We start from the raw sequence: 21,426 nt of genomic DNA, 5'->3' as shown, positions 1-21,426 counted from the left end.
GTTTCCAATGGTACCTATCGCGATGACGGTAGATAGACTGTCGGTAACTATCAGTCTTTTCTCGTATTCAGCAAGGGGAATTGAACACGCTTCCAAGAGTGCAAGTGCTTCGGTTGTAAAGACCGAGCACACATTTGAGGTTTTAATGCTCTCGACAACTTCTTCATTTGGGCCTACTACGCTAAAGCCTGTACCAGATTGGGTTTTGGAACCGTCCGTGTAGTATTCAGTAAAGTCTCCGTATAGAGATCGCCTTTCTCTGAATAGCGCTGTGTATACTTCAGGTGGAGTGTTGTTTTTCTTGTACATCGTTAGGGTTATATCAATGATGTCGTCTAAGTTCGTCCAGGGAGCTAACTTTGGGGTTACATACGGGATAATGTCTATTTGTGGGATGCTTAGTTGGGAAGCGAGTCGTTTAGCCATATTCATGAAGGGTTCTGGGTATTTCATTGAAAGACGGAAATTGTCATTTGGTGCTTCTGGGGAGAGAGGTAATTGTGGGAGATGTTTTAACCTGTAGAGGTATTTGATACAGGCTAACTTTCTCCTATCTTCAAGGCTGCTAAGACCTGCAGCAGCTAGCAGACTTTCAATGGGGGATGAGCGGAAGGCTCCTAGTGCTGCTCTAATTGATGCTCGAAAAGGTGTTTCAATGATTTTTAGAGTGTCTTTTTTTGCCTGACCGTAGGCCTGACATCCGTAGTCAATCCGGCTAACTATCAGTGCCGACGTGATATTGAGTATTTGCTTCTGTTTGGCTCCCCATTTTCTGGATGAGATAGCCCTTATTAAGTTAGTTATTTTAACAAGCCGGTTTTTGAGGTTAATTAAGTGTGCCTTCCATTTAAGTTCACAGTCAAAAATTACTCCTAGTATCTTTACTTCCGGTACTATTGCAATTGGATTATTATAAAGGGTCAATCTGGGAGTGGTGGTGCAGGAATATTTTCGGCAAAAGTGTATGGCTTTGGTTTTCTCATTAGAGAAAACAACGCCGTTGTTGCGTGACCATTCTTCAATTTTGTGGATAGTATTCTGGAGTGAGGCTGTCATGGCGTTTTGGTTTGGCTTAGAGCCGAAAATGACTAGGTCGTCAGCGTAAAGGAGGTATTCTGTGTCTGGGCATTGGTCTAAAACTAGTGTTAAACTATGTATGGAAACTAGGAAAAGTGGGACGCTAAGGACTGATCCTGTGACCATCCCGTTAACTTGTTCTCTCCATTGGGATTCGTGTTGACCTGATAGTACCCTGAAGGTTCTGTGTTGCAGGAAACTTTGAATTAAGTTGAACATAGGGCCTGCTAGACCCCAACTAGCCAACTGGTGTAACGCTAGAATTCTCCATGTTTTTTCATACGCTTTCGTCATGTCAAAGGTAATGCATGTAGTATGGGACATTTTTTGGCAGCTATTGCTAACGTAATTTTGCAGGTACAGAATATTGTCAGTGGTACTACGTTTTGCCCGAAAGCCTGATTGTCTGTCCGACAGTAGATGGTTTTTTTCCATCCACCAATTAAGCCGTCGGACAATCATTTTTTCTAATATTTTACTCATGCAATTAGTGAGAGCAATTGGTCTGTAATTCTTGGGATCTGTGGGGTCTTTATTGGGTTTAAGGATCGGTATTATGTTAGCTTTTTTCCAATCGTTGGGATAATGTCCGGATTGAAAAATGTCATTAAATAGTGATAGAAGAACTGCTTTGCTAGAGGGGTTGAGATTTTTAATCATTGAGTATGTAATTAAATCAGGCCCTGGGGATTTCCCTTTTGCATGAGAAAGTGCTGTCTCTAGTTCTCTAAGTGAGAAAGGTTGGTTGAGTGTACTGGTTTCGGGGGATTGGGGGTAAAGAAAAGGGATTGTTTCGAGATTGCGTTTTTTCATCAGGAAAGTGGGATCGTCGAAGTTATCGTCGCAGTTTTCATAAAATTGTGTTGCTAAAATTTCGCAAATCTCTTGAGGTTGATCGTGGTATGTGTTATCCTTTTTTAAGTGGTAAATTGAAGGGGATTTATATGTTCCTGCTATTTTCTTAACTTTATCAAATACTTCTTTAACTGGGGTATTGTTGGTGATTTTAACGACATAGTCACTCCAGGATTTCTTTTTAGCTTCCTCTTTTAACTTTTGAAACAACTTAAGGCTATCTTTGTATAGAGTGTAGTTTTCGTCTGTGGCATGTCTTTTAAATTTTCTTAGCTTTTTGGTACAGTCTTTTCGTGCTTTTGTGAGTTCATCATTCCACCAAGGTACGAGTTTCTTTTTAGGTTTGGCTTTGGTCATGGGGATACTAGACTGTGCTGCAGTTACTATTTTATCAGTAACTGCCGCTACGTTTACGTTAGTTTCTTGATTTATTGAATAGGCTTCAGATAAATCTGCTTTGTTTGTGAAATTTGTCCAATTCGCTAAATATTCTTTCCACCTGGGCCTACGCATTAAATCAGGATTATTGTCAGATATTTTGATATGGATTGGAAAGTGGTCACTACTATGCGGCTCCTCACTTACTTTCCACTCAAGGAATGGCATAAGCGAGGGACTGCATAGGGAGAGATCTATTGCTGAGAAAGATTTATGTCCCGGGTGTAAATAGGTGTAATCACCGTTGTTTAATAGGGTGAGGTCGTTTGAAAGTATGAAAGTTTCTATTAAGGAGCCCCTGCCATATGTGGACGTACATCCCCACATGGTGTTGTGTGCATTAAAGTCCCCAAGAATTAATACTGGTTGAGGTAGGTCATCTAGAAGCGCGTTCAATTCTCTAATACCGAGTTGAAGACTCGGGCTTAAATATATTGAACAAATTGTTACTCCTGACAAAAAGGGAGTTCTTATTGCAACCGCGTCAAAGTTCGAGTTTATGGGTACCTCTGTATATTGTATACCTTCCCTGACAAAAATACCACATCCACCTAATGGTCTATCGTGCAAATGTCTATTGGAAATTAATGAAAAGCCTTTAAGAGAAATTGATTTGTTTGTAGTGAGGTGGGTTTCTTGTAAGCAAATAATACCTATACTATTGTCTTTCGCCATGGATTGTATATCTGTGAAATTTTTCATACCATTAATATTATATTGGACTAAATGCATAATTATGTTATTTAAATTTTACTTTAATCTATTGTAAATTGAAAAAAACTTTGAATTAAAGACTAAACTTATGTTCTAATTAAGTTCCATTTCGTCTGGGTTGTATAGGATGCTGCTTGATTGCGTAATGAGTTTGCCTGTAGAACCAAGGTCTCCGGAATCAGTACCGGCGTTCCCGGATGGAACGCCAAAGTCGACGGCCGGTGCGTGTGCTCCGGGGGTTGACTGATGAAGGGTGGCTGTGTGTGTGGTGATGCTCTCGGTTGTCGGGTGTTGCTCTTCCGTGGTTCTGGAGAAGGGGCTGTTTCTCTCAGCTTTCGCGATATCAACGTTCTCCTTGTTTGCTTGGAAACGGAACACAAGTCCCCTTTCACCGCTGTTGAGGTTCCCTGCCGATTCGCTCTCCATGCGTTCTCCTGATGGTAAGGTGCGACGCTGATAAGCGTTGGGCTGCTGTCTGTTGGTCATTGTTGGTGCTTGCTCTGCTCTACGTCCTCTCAGGGCTTCTGCGTATGAGGTGTCCGTCCTCTTCCTCTCCTTATGCACCTTCTTTGCTGCCACATACGAGATTTTCTCTGTCACACGGATTCGTTGGATATCGAATTCTTCTCGAAAGATTCTACACTTTCGATTCCATGAAACGTGTTCTTCTCCGCAATTCGCGCATTTCGCTGGTCCATTGCATTTTCCATCGTGCTTTGGTAGTGAGCAAATGCCACAGATGGCTTCTTTTGCTCTGCATTTCTTCTCGTGGTGGCCGTATTTCTGGCATTTCTGACATCTCATTGGGTTTGGGATGTATGGCCTCACCCTGAGCGCATGGTAGTAGGCATTCAGCTCCTTTGGCAGTGTGGGTTGATTGAAGGTCAAGATAAACGATCCTGTGTCCTTCAGCAGCGATGTTCCATCTTCTGTAACTTTCCTCTTGATTCTCTTCACCTCCGTGACATTGAATGCTGCCAATTCAGTTTTCAGCTCCTCATCTGACAGCTTAGTGAATGCAAAGCATGCAATGATTCCTTTGCTCTGATTTAGCGTTTGATGCATCGAGAATTTCACTGTCTTTCCATCGATTTCCTTGACAGCCATCAGTTTCTTGGCCTGGTCCTCATTGCTGACTTGAATCAGTAGTTTTCCGTTTGCAAGTGGTTGGAAAAATGGAATTTTTCCAGCAGCCTTGTCCAATGATCGCTTGACTTTAAAGTATGAAATGCCAAGGAAGTCACCCTCATTCTCACTTTCAGCGACGAGAAATCTCTTGTTGCTACTCTCATTGAACACTCTATCCAGTTCCAGCGTTTTTGTCATTCTCTTCCTCTTTCCTTTTGCCGATAAGAGAGGAAAATCCTCCTGCCCTGTGTCGAGCGGCCCGAAGCGATTTGCCGTCGGGCTGCCATTGCCGCTACTGGCAGCGGCCATCTTGTCACTCACTTCACTCTATGGAAATTTCCACTCTTTTTCTTCACAACAAGATTTTCTATTTCTTCAGCAATAATTCTCCACGCGGCCCAAAGGAGGAAGGTTATATACACCTTCGGTAAGCCGGAGGGAAGAAAAGACTGTTACGTCCCTCTTATTGTATGCATACACCTTCAGCATTCCACAGGTATAAAAATCTTTAAGGTAAGTTCCCTGTGAGTCTTTTCTCCTACTTAAACTGCCAACTGCACTGTGTTTTTCTCATAAACTTATCGGATCTCTCGTCTTAACTTTTTTTTTGTACCTTCATACCTCGCTAAGCTTTCTATTGCGCGCGCGATAACTATCTCCCACGCTTGCAATATTTAGCATTATGGCTAAATTCGCGAATTGGCCAAAGTGATACTTATTTGCATAAAGCAATTGGTGACAACTTACAATGCAAATCGTATTTTCATTCAACAATATCCCCATAATACACCACACTCATGTTCTGCGTCCTTTATCACGTTCCCCACGCCGCCCAATAGTTAGGCACCAGCAAACTAATTCTTCTTGTGCTGTTCCACATTCAAATCAATAATTCACATTGGGGATAATTATCGGATTTTAGTCCGGTATGTTACCAATGTTATTTAGAGAAATATGTGCTACACAAAATACCGTATAATACCTATATAAATTCACTTCTTATGGACTCTCCACCATAGCATACACCACTCTGGCGGCTTTCAGCTCTTGCCGGGGTTGCTCAATAATTTTCACGAAGTTCAATCGATAAATTCGTAAATTCAATTTCCACCAAATTACACCCTATTTCGAGAAATTCAATTACAAGGGGGGCAACCGAGAAAGAAAATTATTTGCATCATGCCACACAGCAAAATTCCACTGAGTCACTTTGTTATATACATAAGGTTCAAGCATATGGGGAAGATGGTATTATTTCACCATGTCATCGAATTTATTTAATCAAATTTATAAAACGAAATTGTTTTTGAATTTTTAAGGAAAAGATGTTGGATGAAGCTCTTGATCTCTCAATTTTCCACAAGTACTGAAATTTTGACATTATTTAGCTATCGTTAAACCATTTACTGGATTTTGTAAGAAAGAAAAATTCACATAATCTTCTATTATGATTCGGATTTAAATATTCGGAATTTTTCTTTCTTTAAAAATTTTCTAATAAAACATTTACAACTTGTAGCATAAAATTTACATGATTAAATAAAACAATTTAAATCAACCAGTCGTCACTGAAGTAAAGAATATTATTCTGAGAAATATTTTACATGCATAAACATTATAGAAGGTTTCAGCAATAAAAATATGTCGTATTGCTAAAGTGCACATAATGATATGAATAATGCAAGTTTGAATTTAAAATTACCTAGAGCAATAATTTCATTATTTTTTCTCCTTTCCTGAAAAGACCATAAAATCTAATTTACGGAATATTCAAAGGTAAAACCTATAAAAAGACATAAATTCAATATAATAATTTTGCTTGTGTGCTAAAATTCCTTAGTTGACAGCCCCTCTTTTGTTTTGTGAATCCAAAAGGCACAGCACATACTTATGTATGTAATGTTGTAAACTCAATGCACTGGGAGCAAAATTCTAATTAGATTACTAGCCGTTGCCGCAATCTTCTTTTGCACTCTCCCGAGCCGGAGGGCTGCTCTTTCACTGCAAGGTGTCAATTGACATGGGAACTAATGCATATTGTCTCGATTTCAACCTTTTCGACCAGAGAGTGGTACCTGAGAAAACAGCACACACATACCCTGGCTGGCTGGTGGGTATCTCGCGGTGATATCTCCACAATAGAGTTTCTTTTTCGTATTTATTAAATTTAATTAATTATCAATCCCAGCTATTTAATACAACACACCAAGTCCACATGGCACACATGCAGACGCTCACGAATGTGCCACAGAGATCGTGTCTGCAGAAGAAGGAGAACCCTGGCCAAATGGTGTGTGCTTTTGTTATCTTTTGATTAAAAACCAACCGTATATACGCTGTGCGGCTGTGCTTTCACGAGGGAGGGAGCTTTAGTTGGAATGAAGCGCGTCGGGGGGAGGAGAGGTCAAATGGTATGAAGGAAAAGCGCTAAAATAAAACGCGCGGCAAAGCTCGACAAAGAATCCAAATAAAATTCATCTATCTATTGTTATATTCCCATCGCGATGCATGAAATAATATAAATAGGATATAATGCAGCATTGCAGGGTAAACAACTCTCTAAAATACAGTGTGGAATTTACGTAACACTTCTCGGGAGAGTGTCATTGTTCAGGGAGATATAAGATGCAATGTCTCTGTTGCTGACAGCGGTGGACTGTATTTTCCAAATCAAAATTTATTTCCAGATATGTCGGGGGAACAATTGAAGGGACGTCGGGGATACACGGGCGATTCCACGGATACAACGGGGATAATTAAAGTGCTATAAAGATTATATATAAAACTAATTAGAGGCTATTCTATCATTGCTAATTTATGAATCTCTCACCTATTTGCCCGTCTGGGCTTCTTTATATTTCCCTAATTGTCCGTCAAATCTCTATTCTCTCAAATATTTTCCTCCTGGAAGGCAACCATTTTCATAAATCATTTTGCTATATATATATTTCACACGTTTTTACCTGAGCGATCTTATTTTACTGCTATCTTCGGGAATTGACTGCTTCCGATCTATCTGGGACCTAAAAATTACTCAATTAATATTTATCTTTCTTTCTATATGGTTTTTCATAACTTACGAATAATCTTCTTCACTAAATTTCCAATTTTCTTTGCCTCAAAGAACTCTACTACTTTTCACGGTAACAAAATGTCTCCCTTTTCATATACTTCCAAATTTTGTCGCTACGATCGCTCAAGTTCCCTTTTCATTGCATTTCAAATTCAAATTAACGTTCATTTCATTAACATTTCTAACATTTCTCCCCCTTTGGGCTAGGCCCACTAAACTAAAGAATAAAGAATAAATCTAATATCTAATTGCTGTCACTCGATGCTGCAGATGAAACATCCAAAGCAGCAAGTTTGACGACTGGTCGATCGTACACTCCTTCCTTGGTTTGCACGGCAGCCGATCGAATCTTTCCATCTTTTCCCACGAAGACTTCTACCACGCGCCCCATAGGCCACTTGTTCCGGGGCAGCTGACCATCACAAATCACTACGACGTCTCCAACGGCAATTGGCTTCACAGGGTGATACCATTTTGTACGCCTAGCGAGTTCCGGCAAATACTCGCGCATCCAACGCTGCCAAAATTGATCAGCCATCCGCTGAACTTTTCTCCACGTCTTCCGGGATATCAAATCTCCATCATCAAATTCCCCAATTGGGCGATTGTCCCCGGAGCGCCGGAGGAGAATCAAATTGGGTGTCAAAGCTGTGTCGTCTTCAGGTTCTGTTGCCACATACGTCAAAGGACGATTGTTCAGGATGCACTGTACCTCGGTGAAGTAAGTCCTCAATTCCTCGTCCGAGGGGTGCTGAGATTTCATCACTTCCTTCAACACAGTCTTCACCGAGCGAATCAAACGTTCCCAAACACCTCCCATATGCGGTGTCGCAGGCGGACTAAAATGAAACTGCACACGTTTCTCCGATAAATAGTCTTGAATTGCGTCCTTGTCCAGAGACTCAAAGAGTCGCCGGAATTCATTGTCTGCTCCGCGCAGGTTGGTACCATTGTCGCAGAAAATATCTGTAATGGGACCCCAAATGTTTTCCATGCGCCGTATGGCCATGATGGCGCTGTTTGTCGTCATAGAATGGACAATCTCCAGATGCACGGCTCGTGTGGCCATGCAGGTGAAAATAACTCCCCATCGTTTCTCAATTCGTCGTCCAACTTTGACCTCCAGTGGGCCAAAGAAATCCATTCCACATTTCACAAACGGGAACACACAATCATTCACCCTTTCCGGTGGAAGGGGCGCCATTTCCGGGATTTGTGGCTTTGCGCGATCGTTCTTGCACTTTTGACACTCGTTCCACGCTCTCCTCACTGCCACACGCACCCGGGGCACGTGAAATCTCTCACGCACGCTATTCACTACCTGTTCACGTCCCTGATGGCGATTGCGAACGTGAATGTCCATAATAATCAACTTCGTTCCCCAATGCTTCTGGGGCAAAACAATGGGATAATTCTTTTGAAATTCACTGTTGGTGAGTCGATTTTGCGTCTTCAATAGGCCATCCTTGTCCAGAAATGGCATCAATGTGTACAAATCACTGTCTTTGGGAAGGGATTTACCCTCCTTGAGGCACTGAATCTCCTTGGAATAAGCACTATTTTGAATCTCACGAAACAAATCTTGCTCGGCTTCAATCAAATTTTTCGCCTGTAGTCGAGGCGGTCCACGGCAAAACTCACCATTTTTGACTTTTCGGGATCTTACCTTTGCAAGCCAGAATTGGGCAAAATTCCTGACTTGAGCAGTCGCACGCACTAGGCGATTCCACCGCGAAAACCTTTCCATGTCAGGCAAGACCCGATCCACTTTTGTGTCACAATTTATCACACACGCAAGTTCAACATCACTTTCATCGTTGTCCGCGTGTACACCCTCCTTTGGCCACAAACTCTCCTCCAATTGGAGAAACTTTGGGCCTTTGTACCACTGACTTGTCTCACTGAAGTCACTTTTCACCATTCTTGTGGCCGCATCAGCCGGATTTTCCTTTGTTGGCACCCACCGCCAATTTCGGATGTCGGATTTAGCCTCAATTTCACTGATTCTATTCGCTACAAACACTTTGTATCTCTTCGAGTCACTACGAATCCACTTCAAAACAGTCTGGGAGTCACTCCAATGGATCACGTCGTGCACATTCACGTGAAGAGAATCCAGTATAGCTGTCGTCAATCTCACATTCAGTACTGCCGCCCTCAGCTCTAGTCGGGGAATTGTGGTGTACTTGATGGGGGCTACGCTGCTCCGAGCGCTCACAAAACTCACTTCAGTGCCATGTACACTCACTATGCGAAGATATGCTACAGTAGCATAAGCCGCGCTGCTGGCGTCCCCGAAAATATGCAGCTGAATTGTCAGGGCAATGGGCAGGTTGAGAGAAAAGCATCTGGGGATGCTGACCTGAGAAATCATCTGAAGTTCCTGAAGGAATTCTCGCCAGTCCGGAAGCACGTCGTCAGGGACTTCCTCATCCCATTTGGCTTTAAGTCTCCACAGATTTTGTAGGATAATTTTTCCCTTGACGGTAAAGTGTGCCAGAAAACCCAAGGGATCAAACACTGACATAACCAGCCTCAAAATCTCACGCATTGTGGGTACTCGTTCAGCAGAGAAAATTTCCTCAGGGACACGATGAAAATTTGCCTTAAAAGTAAAGACGTCATCTGTCGAATTCCACCATAGGCCAAGTACACGTTCAGGCCCATCTTTGTCACTCAAGCTCTTCATATCATCCTGAAGAGTATCCAAAATCCTCGGATCATTCGCTGTCCAGTTGACTACGTCAAATCCCGCAGCCTTATTCACATGAATGATGTCATTGATCAGCTGACGAGCCTCTTCGATTGAATCAGCTGTTCCCAAATAGTCGTCACAATAGGTGTACTCCACGATGCCTTTCACAGCGTCTGGAAAATCCTTTTCGAATTCCTTGGCATTCAAATTCTTGACATAAGCAGCCAAGGTCGGTGAGCAAGATGCTCCAAAGGTCAACACCTGCAATTTATACAACTCAGGGGGCTTATCTCTGGACATGCCTCGCCAAAAGACCTGTTGATAAATCATCTCTATTTTTCTGAGGTACACGCGATGAAACATCTCCCTGATGTCACCCGTAAATGCAAATCTTCCGCGTCGGAAGTTCCCCATAACCATTGGGAGGGGCTTCAAAAGATCAGGGCCTTTCATGAGCGCATCATTAAAAGACTTCCCATGAGATTTTGCCGCGCAGTCGAACACAATCCTGTATTTTCCTTTGGCAGGATTATAAATGGCGAAGTGCGGGAGGTACCACACCTTCTCCGGTGGCAGCAATTTCTCTTCGTCCGTGACCTTCACAAGGTACTTCTTCTCAATGTGATCTTCCATTTTTGCACAATAGGCGGCTGCCAATTGTGGGTCCTTGTCAAGTTTCTGTTCTATCAAATGCAGCCGTCTGAGCGCTTGGTGCTTGGACTCAGGCATCTCTGGTGGCTGCTGGCCTTTCCACAAAAGACCAGTCTCGAATCGGCCATCATCAGTCCTCTTGGTGGTGGCTTCCATAATCTCAAGAGCCTTCTTGTCATCCCGGGAGAGTGATTGTCCAGTGGGCTCTGTACCAAATGCTTCTATCCCAAGCGTGCCTTTCACCATTTCGAATAGTTCGTCCTGGCGTTCCAAAATTGTGAAAACTCTCTCGCTATCCAAGTCATCTTGAGTAATACGTCCGATTACTGCCCATCCGAGTAGCGTTTTCACCAAATAAGGCGAGTCTTGTTGCCCGTGAATTACCTCCCTACAGATGATCAATCCAGCATTGTCCATCCCGATCAACATCTCGGGTTCCGCGTCTGTCATTGATTCCGGAGAGCCCTCCTCAAGGAATCTCCAGTTTTGATTCAATTTTCGTACATCTACAGTTTGCCTCGGTAGTCCCATATTATTCACAGTACGAACATTCTTCATGGTGTACTTCCTGGCACCATTAAATGTCCCTTGAATGTCGCATGTGATGCACTGGGAGTCCTCCACCTTGACAATCCCAGGCGTTGCCCCCTGCCATCGCAGAGGCTTTATGGGTCCAGAAGCACCAATTTTGTCAGCCAGTGAAGACTTCATCATTGTGACTGACGAGCCTTCGTCGAGAAAGGCATAAGATTTGATGCTGCCTTTTGGTCCCGAGACAACCACCGGGACAATTTTCATCAACAATGTGTCTGCCACCTTCTGTGTATGCGCTACTGTGTTCAACGGAGCTAGCGCTCCCCCCTGTGTGCTATCCTCTGTCGGTGCTCCCCCATGTTGAAGATTCCCATTGGATGCTCCCCCCTGTCGAGGGGCCTTGTGCTTTGCATCGTCGGTGTGCAAAAGCGTGTTGTGCTTCCTCAAGCACCCATCTACGGAGCATCTGACGTTCTTCTTGCATTTTGAAATACTGTGCTTTGGCTTCAGGCACGAGAAACACAGCATTTTGTTGGATACCATCTTCCAACGGTCATTCACAGGAGCTTTCAAGAATATTTCACATTTCGAGGGGCCATGACGTCCATCACAAATGGTGCAAGACTCTCCTTCATTCGTCATCGTTGTAGCCACGGTCTGTGACTTTTCCGTCTTTTTTGGGGGCTTTCCAGTAGGTGGAGGTTTGTGCTCAGTCAGTTGCAGACGGTTGCCGGCTGCACGAGCTTTCATGGCCAACCAATCTGCCAGTGTACGAAGATTCACATATTCGCGTACCTCCCTATATTCAGACCACTGGATCTGAGTTCCCATCGGCAATTTTGCAAGCACCTCCTCCATGAGATACGGATTATCTATGTAGCAGTTGCTATTGAAGTCCTTTATGGCGATCACCAGGTTCGTCAGTGTGGCCAAGAATTTGATCAACGTCTCAGGCCGTTCCATTCGCACATGTGGCAGGTCTCTAATTTTGCCAACCATCGTCTTTATTAGATACTCTGGTCGCCCAAATCTCTCCTTGAGATGGTTGAGTATCAGTCCCACATTTGAAGAAGAATACAGCATAAACTGTACAGCTTCACGGGCATCCCCGCGCAAGCTTCGCTGCAACAATAGTAATTTTTCCTCCTCGGTGTATTGGCAGATGGAAATGGTGTTGTTATACCAGCTGAGGAACATGGGCCATTCCTCAATTTTCCCATCAAAAGTCTGCACATCATTCCCATAAGCCTGCCGGGCGAGGAATTTTTCCATAACAACAGCCATAGGATCTACAGGAGCTTCCCTTTCTGGCTGAAAAGCCTTTGGGGGCTCCTTCACGTCATTCAAGTCATCATCAGAAGCTTTGAGAGCTTTAAATCGTCCCAGGATTCCATCGAGATCGTCAACACGAGGCTTTTTGACCTTTTTTGGAGCTTGTGGTGTGGAAGTGTGGGGCATAGCATCTCTACGTTGTTGCAGAAGTGTCTCCTCGAGACTAAGAACCTCTAACTCCTTCTTTGACCTTTCCAATTGCTTTCGGGTCAGTAGGTCGTCAAATGAGAAGCGAGATGGAGGGATCCCCTTATTTATGCGTGTGCTCCGTCTCACGCCGCCATTTACCACAAACTTCGGTCGTCCTTTCTTCAAATCCATAGTGTCGCTGAAGCGAGCTCCTGCTCGTATGGACCAAAATGTTGCTGACAGCGGTGGACTGTATTTTCCAAATCAAAATTTATTTCCAGATATGTCGGGGGAACAATTGAAGGGACGTCGGGGATACACGGGCGATTCCACGGATACAACGGGGATAATTAAAGTGCTATAAAGATTATATATAAAACTAATTAGAGGCTATTCTATCATTGCTAATTTATGAATCTCTCACCTATTTGCCCGTCTGGGCTTCTTTATATTTCCCTAATTGTCCGTCAAATCTCTATTCTCTCAAATATTTTCCTCCTGGAAGGCAACCATTTTCATAAATCATTTTGCTATATATATATTTCACACGTTTTTACCTGAGCGATCTTATTTTACTGCTATCTTCGGGAATTGACTGCTTCCGATCTATCTGGGACCTAAAAATTACTCCATTAATATTTATCTTTCTTTCTATATGGTTTTTCATAACTTACGAATAATCTTCTTCACTAAATTTCCAATTTTCTTTGCCTCAAAGAACTCTACTACTTTTCACGGTAACAAAATGTCTCCCTTTTCATATACTTCCAAATTTTGTCGCTACGATCGCTCAAGTTCCCTTTTCATTGCATTTCAAATTCAAATTAACGTTCATTTCATTAACATTTCTAACAGTCTCTGAAATAAATCATCTTATTTCGGTATATATAAATTCATGGAAAGATGTCTCCGTGTGCAAACAATTTATAAAGTATCAAAGTAAAACCCATTCCCTCCACCAATGCATGCGGCAACTTTCAGCGTGTCTATTTATTAAAAGTTTCGCAAAGTTCATTTTCCCCATTAACACGCTTTTCCATCCGTGCAAAATCATGCAGAATTAATACAATATTATCGTGCAATGTCGCCCCAGCGCCCACACTTTTTTTTGGCACAGCTGGAAAAATATTATGGAATTATTAATTTATTGAGTGGGCTATTATGCAAATTTGCCAAAAAAAATTTATCATATTAATTTTCACCCGAATGAATATTCACTCTGAATGAGCACTTTTTGATAAACTAATTCAATTAAATATGGTTCATTTCTATTGTTAATGTATCAGTGACATAAAATCAATGATATGCTTTCAATGAAATTATTTATTAAAAGTATACACATTAATAGCGTGGGTTAAATATAAACTACTGAATCATCACTTAATGGTAAATCATTTGACATTTATAATTGCCTTTTTTCCACACCAATGCCATTTTGAGAGAGAGAAAAAAGGATGTCTGGCTTAATTTTCGGGACTTTCCGGAAAATTCAAATTGTTTCCACCCTGTACAGGGACATTTATTCGCCTCGACAATTGAACTTTTTGTTGCATGATTGCACTCAGCAGGATTGGTGTTCAAAAATTGCACAATTTCCTCGAAAGACAATAAATAATAAAGCGGAAAGAGACATGCTTGTCCCATAATGGAATCACGATAATCGTTATACCTTATTTAATTTATTAAATTACAAAAGCAAATTATATTATGTCAATGAAAAGGGTTTAAATAAATAAAGTTCTCAGAAGGATTTTAGTTGTTAACCTGAATTCGTTCATTGTACATTGTTTAGCACGTTTAGTGATTTTATTTTGTTAATGTTGAGTGCATAAAAAGATTTTTTTTACAAAAATTGAATAAATTAAGTTAAAAATACAGATTTTAGAAAATCCTACTCAAAAATTCCAAGAATTCTAGTAAAGAATTGATTTTTCTATGATTTTGAAATAATACTTGACCAAAATTAATAAAAAGGCCCCTTAGAATTCCTAGGCATATCCTAGTTAAATATATAACAGTTAGTAAAAACTTTAGAATTTCAATTTTGAAAAAAAGAATTATAAAAATTTAAAGCTCTTTAAATAACATTACCTACTCTTAAAATTTTCTCTTTTTTGAAACAGATAGATTTAATAATTCTCCAGATTCTAAATAAAACGTATAGAAATCTCTTATCCCAGTTTAATCGAAACATGTAAAATTCTTAGTGAAAGCTCGTTTGGTGTTGCGTTGATGTGCTATCGTGAGGATGATGAGGATTTATCCATACACAAATATGTACAGTAAATGAGCCAAAATAATTATATTTATCTTAATTTCTGATTCTGCACAATTTTCACAACGCAAACAAAATAAGCTCCACTTTCTTCACATAAAATTTTCTCACTAATTGCATATATACTCTACCTTTCTCTCATACAAAAAAAATTCACAAAAAGTGCTAAAATGACACAAAATTTTCACTCTTATTATATCTAATCATTTTAATTTGAGTTGGAAGTACACTGTTGCTGATGGAGACACACAAAAGCAAATTAGCAGCGATGAAACAACGGAAAATGCATTTTTCTCTTGAAATATAATCAACAACAAAAAAGTAACGAAGAGGAAAAAAATTGTATGTTTATTCAACGCTTGTATTTGAAGTTTTCATAAACACTTTGCAATTAGCACAGCAATTTTGATTATTTACTGTAAAATGAAGACAAGAATGGGTAAAGTAAATTTATCTATGTGTAATTTTCGAATGTGGTTAAGCCGGTCGGTAAGATGGAGACAGGAGTTATATATATGCAAAACCTCCGGGGAAGATATATATGTGTAGATATAGTAGATTATATATATGAACACCGTGTTTAATATTGCTAATAGTAATAACATACATTTTGTAATGAGCTTTGCTTATAATTCCTGCCGATTACTTGTGACAATAATATCATTTTAATTGGTGTTTAGCTATGCAAACAATAAAACACAGATTTAATGGTCGAGGAGTTGGACAATTTTATATCTGTGCTTTTTTATGTGTGTACAAGGAAACACACACCTCGTGTTGAACGGTCGAGCAACATTATACCGATTATTATTCTTATTATTTTCTCCATTAACTACACTATCATTTTCGTGTGGTCGCCCTTTATAATTCCATCTCTGTGGAAAATAATATTTCTCTCTATCTTTTTTTTTTCGTACTATATCCATACTGTGCTCCATTGGAGTGTAGTGTTACGGATTGAGGAGTATAAGGAGACACACCTGGAAATGTATATAACCTACCTTGACTTTCATCCCCCTAAAATTCTACAATGTGGAAAATATGTCCAAGAATAACACAAACACAGAGATGAAAGTAAATTTTGTTATTCCAAACCACACACAAGCAAACGCGTTCATATTCATGCACATCAGAATGGGAGGCAGCCCCCTAAGAAAATCATCCCTATATGTATATAGTACTTTCCCGTCTTCTTGCCCAAATGTTATGAAAACCCGCGCCAAAAACCCCAAGCATATTTTGGGAGCAAAAATGTGAACGAGATTGAAATACCGTGCTTGCTTGTGCTAACAAAACAAAGAAACTTTGCACACACCAACTTTCTGCATTATAATGTTCATATAGCCCAGCACTGAATTTAATTAAAAAAAAAAAAAGAGAGAAGAGAACAAAAGACACCAACTGATGACGGAAATATTCTCGACAAAGTACCAAAATTTCACCCGAGAAAAGTGTTTAGAAAATGAAGACACATTTCTTTGGAGACATTGCGCCAAAAGCATTAAAGCAACACACAGGAAATTGAAGCCCAAATTGACGATGGCCCGGGTGTCAGCAATGCTCTCTGTGTTGTAGAAGAGGAGCAGCAAAAGAGGTTATACCCCCAAACTCATCTTTCTTTACTCTTTTTAATCAAAGCAAAGGAGATTTTTGTGCTGAGACAGAATCCTGTCGAACATTTCAATCATATTTGTGCTTCAGAGGCACAAAAAGCCTTTTTTTTGCCGTCCGTATACAATGCGGGTAAATTCCAAACATACAGAAAACACCCGAAATAGACTGAAGAAATGAAAGACATCACTCTCACAGTGATACTTTATGCCGGTTGAAAATTTAGCACATTTTGCTTCTCAAAAAAAAATCATGATTGCATAAGACATAAAGAATAAAATGTTCTTTGAAAACTTTCAAAACCACCATATCCTCAGATTTTTGTTGTGGAATTCCAAAGAGGGCCAGCCTAATATTTACTCATTGTCAGATTTTCGCGATATTGCAAAAAGAAAAGCAATATTTTGGAGGGTAAAAGTAATAATAAAAATAAAATAAAAAACTCAAAGAAGCTAAAATTTACTTCATTGTGTGAAAAGTTTCTTCATAAAGCCTACAAGTTTCGAGATGATGATTGTAAAGTACTAAGCCGAAGAATCAACAGATTTGGGTTAAGAAGTTCTCCGAAAGAAAAGTACGTAATACACTCAGAAAAAAATTCACACAGCAAGTTCAAAGATTTTTTAACAATCTCCTTTCTTTTACTTCCTTTTAACATAAAATATTTGCCGTAACATGATGAAATGGATTTTATCATGGAAATTAAGTCCTCGCATTGAATTCTTCTTGAAGTATGTAACGTCTTTGCATAGTACACTGCAAGCCCAAAGGCGAAGTGTTTATCATTGAGACAAATCGTAAAAAAGGGGCCCTCAAGTTAAAACAATTTCTCTTCTCCTCAATTACCCGCAATAGTATAAATATTTTCCAACTATAAATTCTAACTGTGGAAATTTTCCCTTTAAGCAAACTCAAAATGTTTTCTTAAATCTTATACATTTTGCAACTTAGCATCTTTGATGTGTGCGGGCACATAACACAAAACCACAGATTTGTGGTTCTTACGTTCGAATAATGTATGAACTTTGTTCAAAGGGTGAACAATGTTATATACCTCCAGGGTTCAATTTGAACCACGAATAGTTTCAAATGTGGAAACCTTGGATTTCCACAAATATTGACTTTTTCTCTCAGTGCATGGGATTTTTCGGCATAATATTGTGTACATATCTCGTGAATACATATCAACTCTCTTCACAAGAGCCAATATGCGGAAAGAGGGAGTGCCTTCTTTACAATTATTTGGCCATTGTGAGGAGTTTGGAGTTTATCAATAAAAGCCAACTTTGCGCTCGCAAGATTCCTAGAGCATAACACATTCCAACCGGGTCAGTTTTTACACACCATGAGCAAATTACCAAGCAAGATACTTTCTTGAGATGTTCCCCATTCGCCTTTAGCGGAGAATTCCGCACAATTTCCATCTGTTCATGTGATAAATACCCCGAGAATAGCCGTGTCGATTTGAGAAGATACTTAGGCATTCCGGCAATTGATTCTCCTAATGGTTAAATTTGTCTTCTTATTGTCTATGCAAGAGTAATTAGGGAGACTTCCTTGTACCCAACAGTCATGGTGCTTCCTTCTCTTTTAGCCTAAAATCGTGAAAAGTATAATGGAGAATTTTTTTTCACCAATGATTTTCTGCAAGAGCGTGAATTCTTTCACATCCTATACCAAGGTAAAAGAGCATTTGCCGGCAATAATATACCATAGAACTGATACGATGGCGCGGAGGGAGAAAAACCATATACCGATACACATCTCCCAAGAAATATTCCTAATACAGAAATCGTGATTCTAACTTAGCGTAGAGCGGGGTAACCAATAAAGCGTATAAGAGAAGATTCTTTCATATTTCATTTATTTCCCCCAAGGACCCTTCTCATCTCCACTGAACCTGACTATGTTGGTGTTGATCTACTTAGCACTTGATCGGGAAACGTGAGAAGATGCTATTCTTCCATTCTAATAACGCCGGTAATTGAACTTTCATGAAATATGGAGTGAAAAAGAGCCGCATGTACCTCACTTATCACATTCGCTGGGTGTGACTAAATCAGCACGGTGGTTCTAATTGAAATGACCAAATGACTGTCTTCACAGGGCAATGAAATTAATTTTCTCCTTACACTTAATACTATACGAAAAATTGCGTCGGAGTCCATTCGTTGTAAAGCGCGTAACGCGCGTAAGAATTAAATCAAAGAAAATTTAAATTTAATTAATTAACTTTGCTGTAAATTTTTATCTTTTACATTCGAAGACAAGTAAGTAAAATTCAATTGTGTAGATAAAATGTGGCAGCTTCTTAATACACTTTTACATACGACGTTTCGAGAGTTTTATTCTTCCTTCATCAGGTAAGTATAATAATTAGATAAACTCATGAATATCTCATTTTATAGGATACCTACTCATTTGTGTCAATTAAAATATAAAATTATCTTCTTTACATACAGCGTAATTTACAACTTAGGCTTTCCTGAATTTTTATTTTCTAGTCAGTCCTATAAATATTACTGCGTGCAATGAGCATTTATATTTATTTATTTATCATGCAAATGATGCAAATCGACAAATTAATTATCAATTACTGTACAAAAACACATAATTTCCTAAGCAGATGTACAATTATATACATAAATAACTGGCTTCATTGATGATGAAGAGTCTTTGAGCCAATTTTCTCCTCATTGAGAGATTTTATTACGAAAGCGTCTGCCATTGCAGCAGACTTTTTTCTGCGGATCCCCTTTGTATTTTGAGTAGGAATGTATACTGAAAAAGCAATGCCGAAAGAAGAGTTTGATGGGGGGTATTTGAGGGTATTTTGCACCTTTGGCACACTTGACACTTTTGAATGTGAAAAAGAGCCAAAAAAGGAACCATGAGACAACTTCATATAAATATTATCATTGTTACCCCATTCACAATTGCATACAAACACATTTCTCGGGGTCCCCTTTTGCTTTCGCATCATCTCCATTCTATTCTTTATATATCTATACCTTTTCTGCAAGGATGCACCCTGGCAGGCGTACCTCTGCGCGAAGGATGAAATAACAATGGAGAGGGATTTCTTTTTGCTATTGTCCCAAGAGTATTTCCCTTAAACCGTGGGGGTGTTTGAGAGCAAGCAGGTAGGTCTTAGGGTACACATATATGAGGTAAAATGGGTATATGTGTATGACTAAATGCCGCTTCCTTTTAGTTAGGCCTTATATATGGATGAACCTATGTATGCTAACCCTCATCCCGGCAAATACATTCAACAGTATTCTCCCGAAAGAGATGAAGAAATATTATGTATGGACTACATCTTTGAAACCCCGGGGTCGTAATGGTATGTTAAGTAAGAATTTCTGGAACTCATGTTCCTCCTTGTGTAAGATAGTTACCGAAAAAAGACATCTGACCTTATCCTTGTATGTATTATGGGAGCTCCTTGCACAGGATGGTGTTTTTTTGCTGGTTCACCCTCTCGAAGACACCCGAAGATGGTTGATCTTAGCCAATTCACTGTGTATGAGCACAAGAAAGCACAGAACCGAGATGATGAGGAAATTTTCCAAACCAAATTGCACACGAGTGTCTTTTTGTTGAGCCGAGATAGAGAGAAACCGATTAACAAGGAAACATCACAAGACTATATACACAAGAAAATGTACCGTTAAATCATCACGTGAACGTGCATAGAGCAATAAAATAAATTATTGAGATTGTTGTCTTTTTTTTTACTTATTTACTTATCGAAATCTTTAACACTAAAAAAAAAGTTCATTGAAGTTTAATCGACAAAGATGATTTTTTTAAGTTTATTTTATTTTTTTATTATTAAAAAAGTATATATTTTGAGTTTACAAAGTCACACTCCTAAAAAATCATTCACAATATTCTGTTCTGATTGAGTTGAGTTTTTTTTAAACAATGAAGGGGTCGTAAGGTAAAAGTCTATGTAGTGTAATGTCACAGACCACACTTGAACTCTGGATGAATTATCGCGCGACAAGGGTCACAGATAGAGGCTATCCCACTGAGAGCCGACAAACATCTACCACGAGAGTCGCAAGACAACTGACTACAGGCGTTCCATTGAGTTCCAAAGGCATGCCTCACACAGCCAACATACCGAATGCGTACCGAATTTCTAACAATGAGAAAGACCGAGACAGCACCTCCATCGCCGAACACTCCGTCCCTGTTGAACCCGTGCAAAACCCCCCATAAGCTACCCTTGGCTGGCACAAGTCCATCCTATTAATTTACCTGATAAATAAGAAATTCGTGCTTTTCCCAGGAGACTCTCATTGAATTAAATCAAACTTGAGCTCTTTTTGGCTTTTATCAGTCAACGTGAATAATTCAAAATTATGCTCAGCCTGCTATATATAACCGTCTCGCTTTTGTAATAATATATATCACAAGAACTGGAAGTTCTTGTTTTTATATTCTTCTCCGCTGTGCATCGTAAAATTTCACCAAAGATGACTCAAGAGACTTCACCGTGTGCACATAAAATTAACTCCACCAAAATGCTTAGCTCAGCTCAAAAACAATCTCCACACAACCCCAAAAAAACTATCAATGGCAGTGCCCTCAAAATGCTCAAAGCAATCTATACGAAAAAAAATTTCATTTATCGGTCATATTTTCGGCTCCAAAATAGACATGATAAGACAACAAAAGGCGGGAAAAAGCTAATTTCCCCCAAAAACTATTTATCAATACTTCCATCGCATCTCAAAATAAACACTGATAGCACGCTGTGTTTAATTAAACTTCCACTGATATTGGAAATATATATTGTATATAGCATGTAGTGAGAGTGAGAGAGACCTAAAGACACCGGCTACAAATTTCTGAGAATTCAACAAAATAATTAATAATGTGGATGTTTATTGAAGAAAACGC

The 21,426-nt window shown here is 39.8% G+C and overlaps 3 protein-coding genes across 3 annotated transcripts in view; all 3 read right to left on the bottom strand.

Annotated features, from left to right (window-relative positions):
• Nucleotides 1–20,575, bottom strand: part of LOC129790104 (uncharacterized) — a 182,026-nt gene extending 161,451 nt beyond the window's left edge. Inside the window, exon 1 of the mRNA XM_055827340.1 lies at nucleotides 19,932–20,575. The gene's annotated coding sequence lies outside the window, so the exon portion shown is untranslated. The remainder of the gene's footprint in view (nucleotides 1–19,931) is intronic.
• On the bottom strand, nucleotides 3,178–4,521 carry LOC129791255 (uncharacterized). The gene has a single exon (XM_055829323.1). It carries the CDS (start codon nucleotides 4,519–4,521, stop codon nucleotides 3,178–3,180), a length of 1,344 nt encoding a protein of 447 aa, XP_055685298.1.
• LOC129791254 (uncharacterized) lies at nucleotides 7,530–12,818 on the bottom strand. The gene has a single exon (XM_055829322.1). It carries the CDS (start codon nucleotides 12,816–12,818, stop codon nucleotides 7,530–7,532), a length of 5,289 nt encoding a protein of 1,762 aa, XP_055685297.1.
• Nucleotides 20,576–21,426: the final 851 nt, after the last annotated feature.

This window comes from Lutzomyia longipalpis, chromosome 2, assembly GCF_024334085.1.
Source record: "Lutzomyia longipalpis isolate SR_M1_2022 chromosome 2, ASM2433408v1".
Classification (NCBI taxonomy): domain Eukaryota; kingdom Metazoa; phylum Arthropoda; class Insecta; order Diptera; family Psychodidae; genus Lutzomyia; species Lutzomyia longipalpis.
The sequence above is the reverse complement of the archived record's forward strand: the minus strand, read 5'-3'. Positions and strand labels throughout refer to the sequence as shown.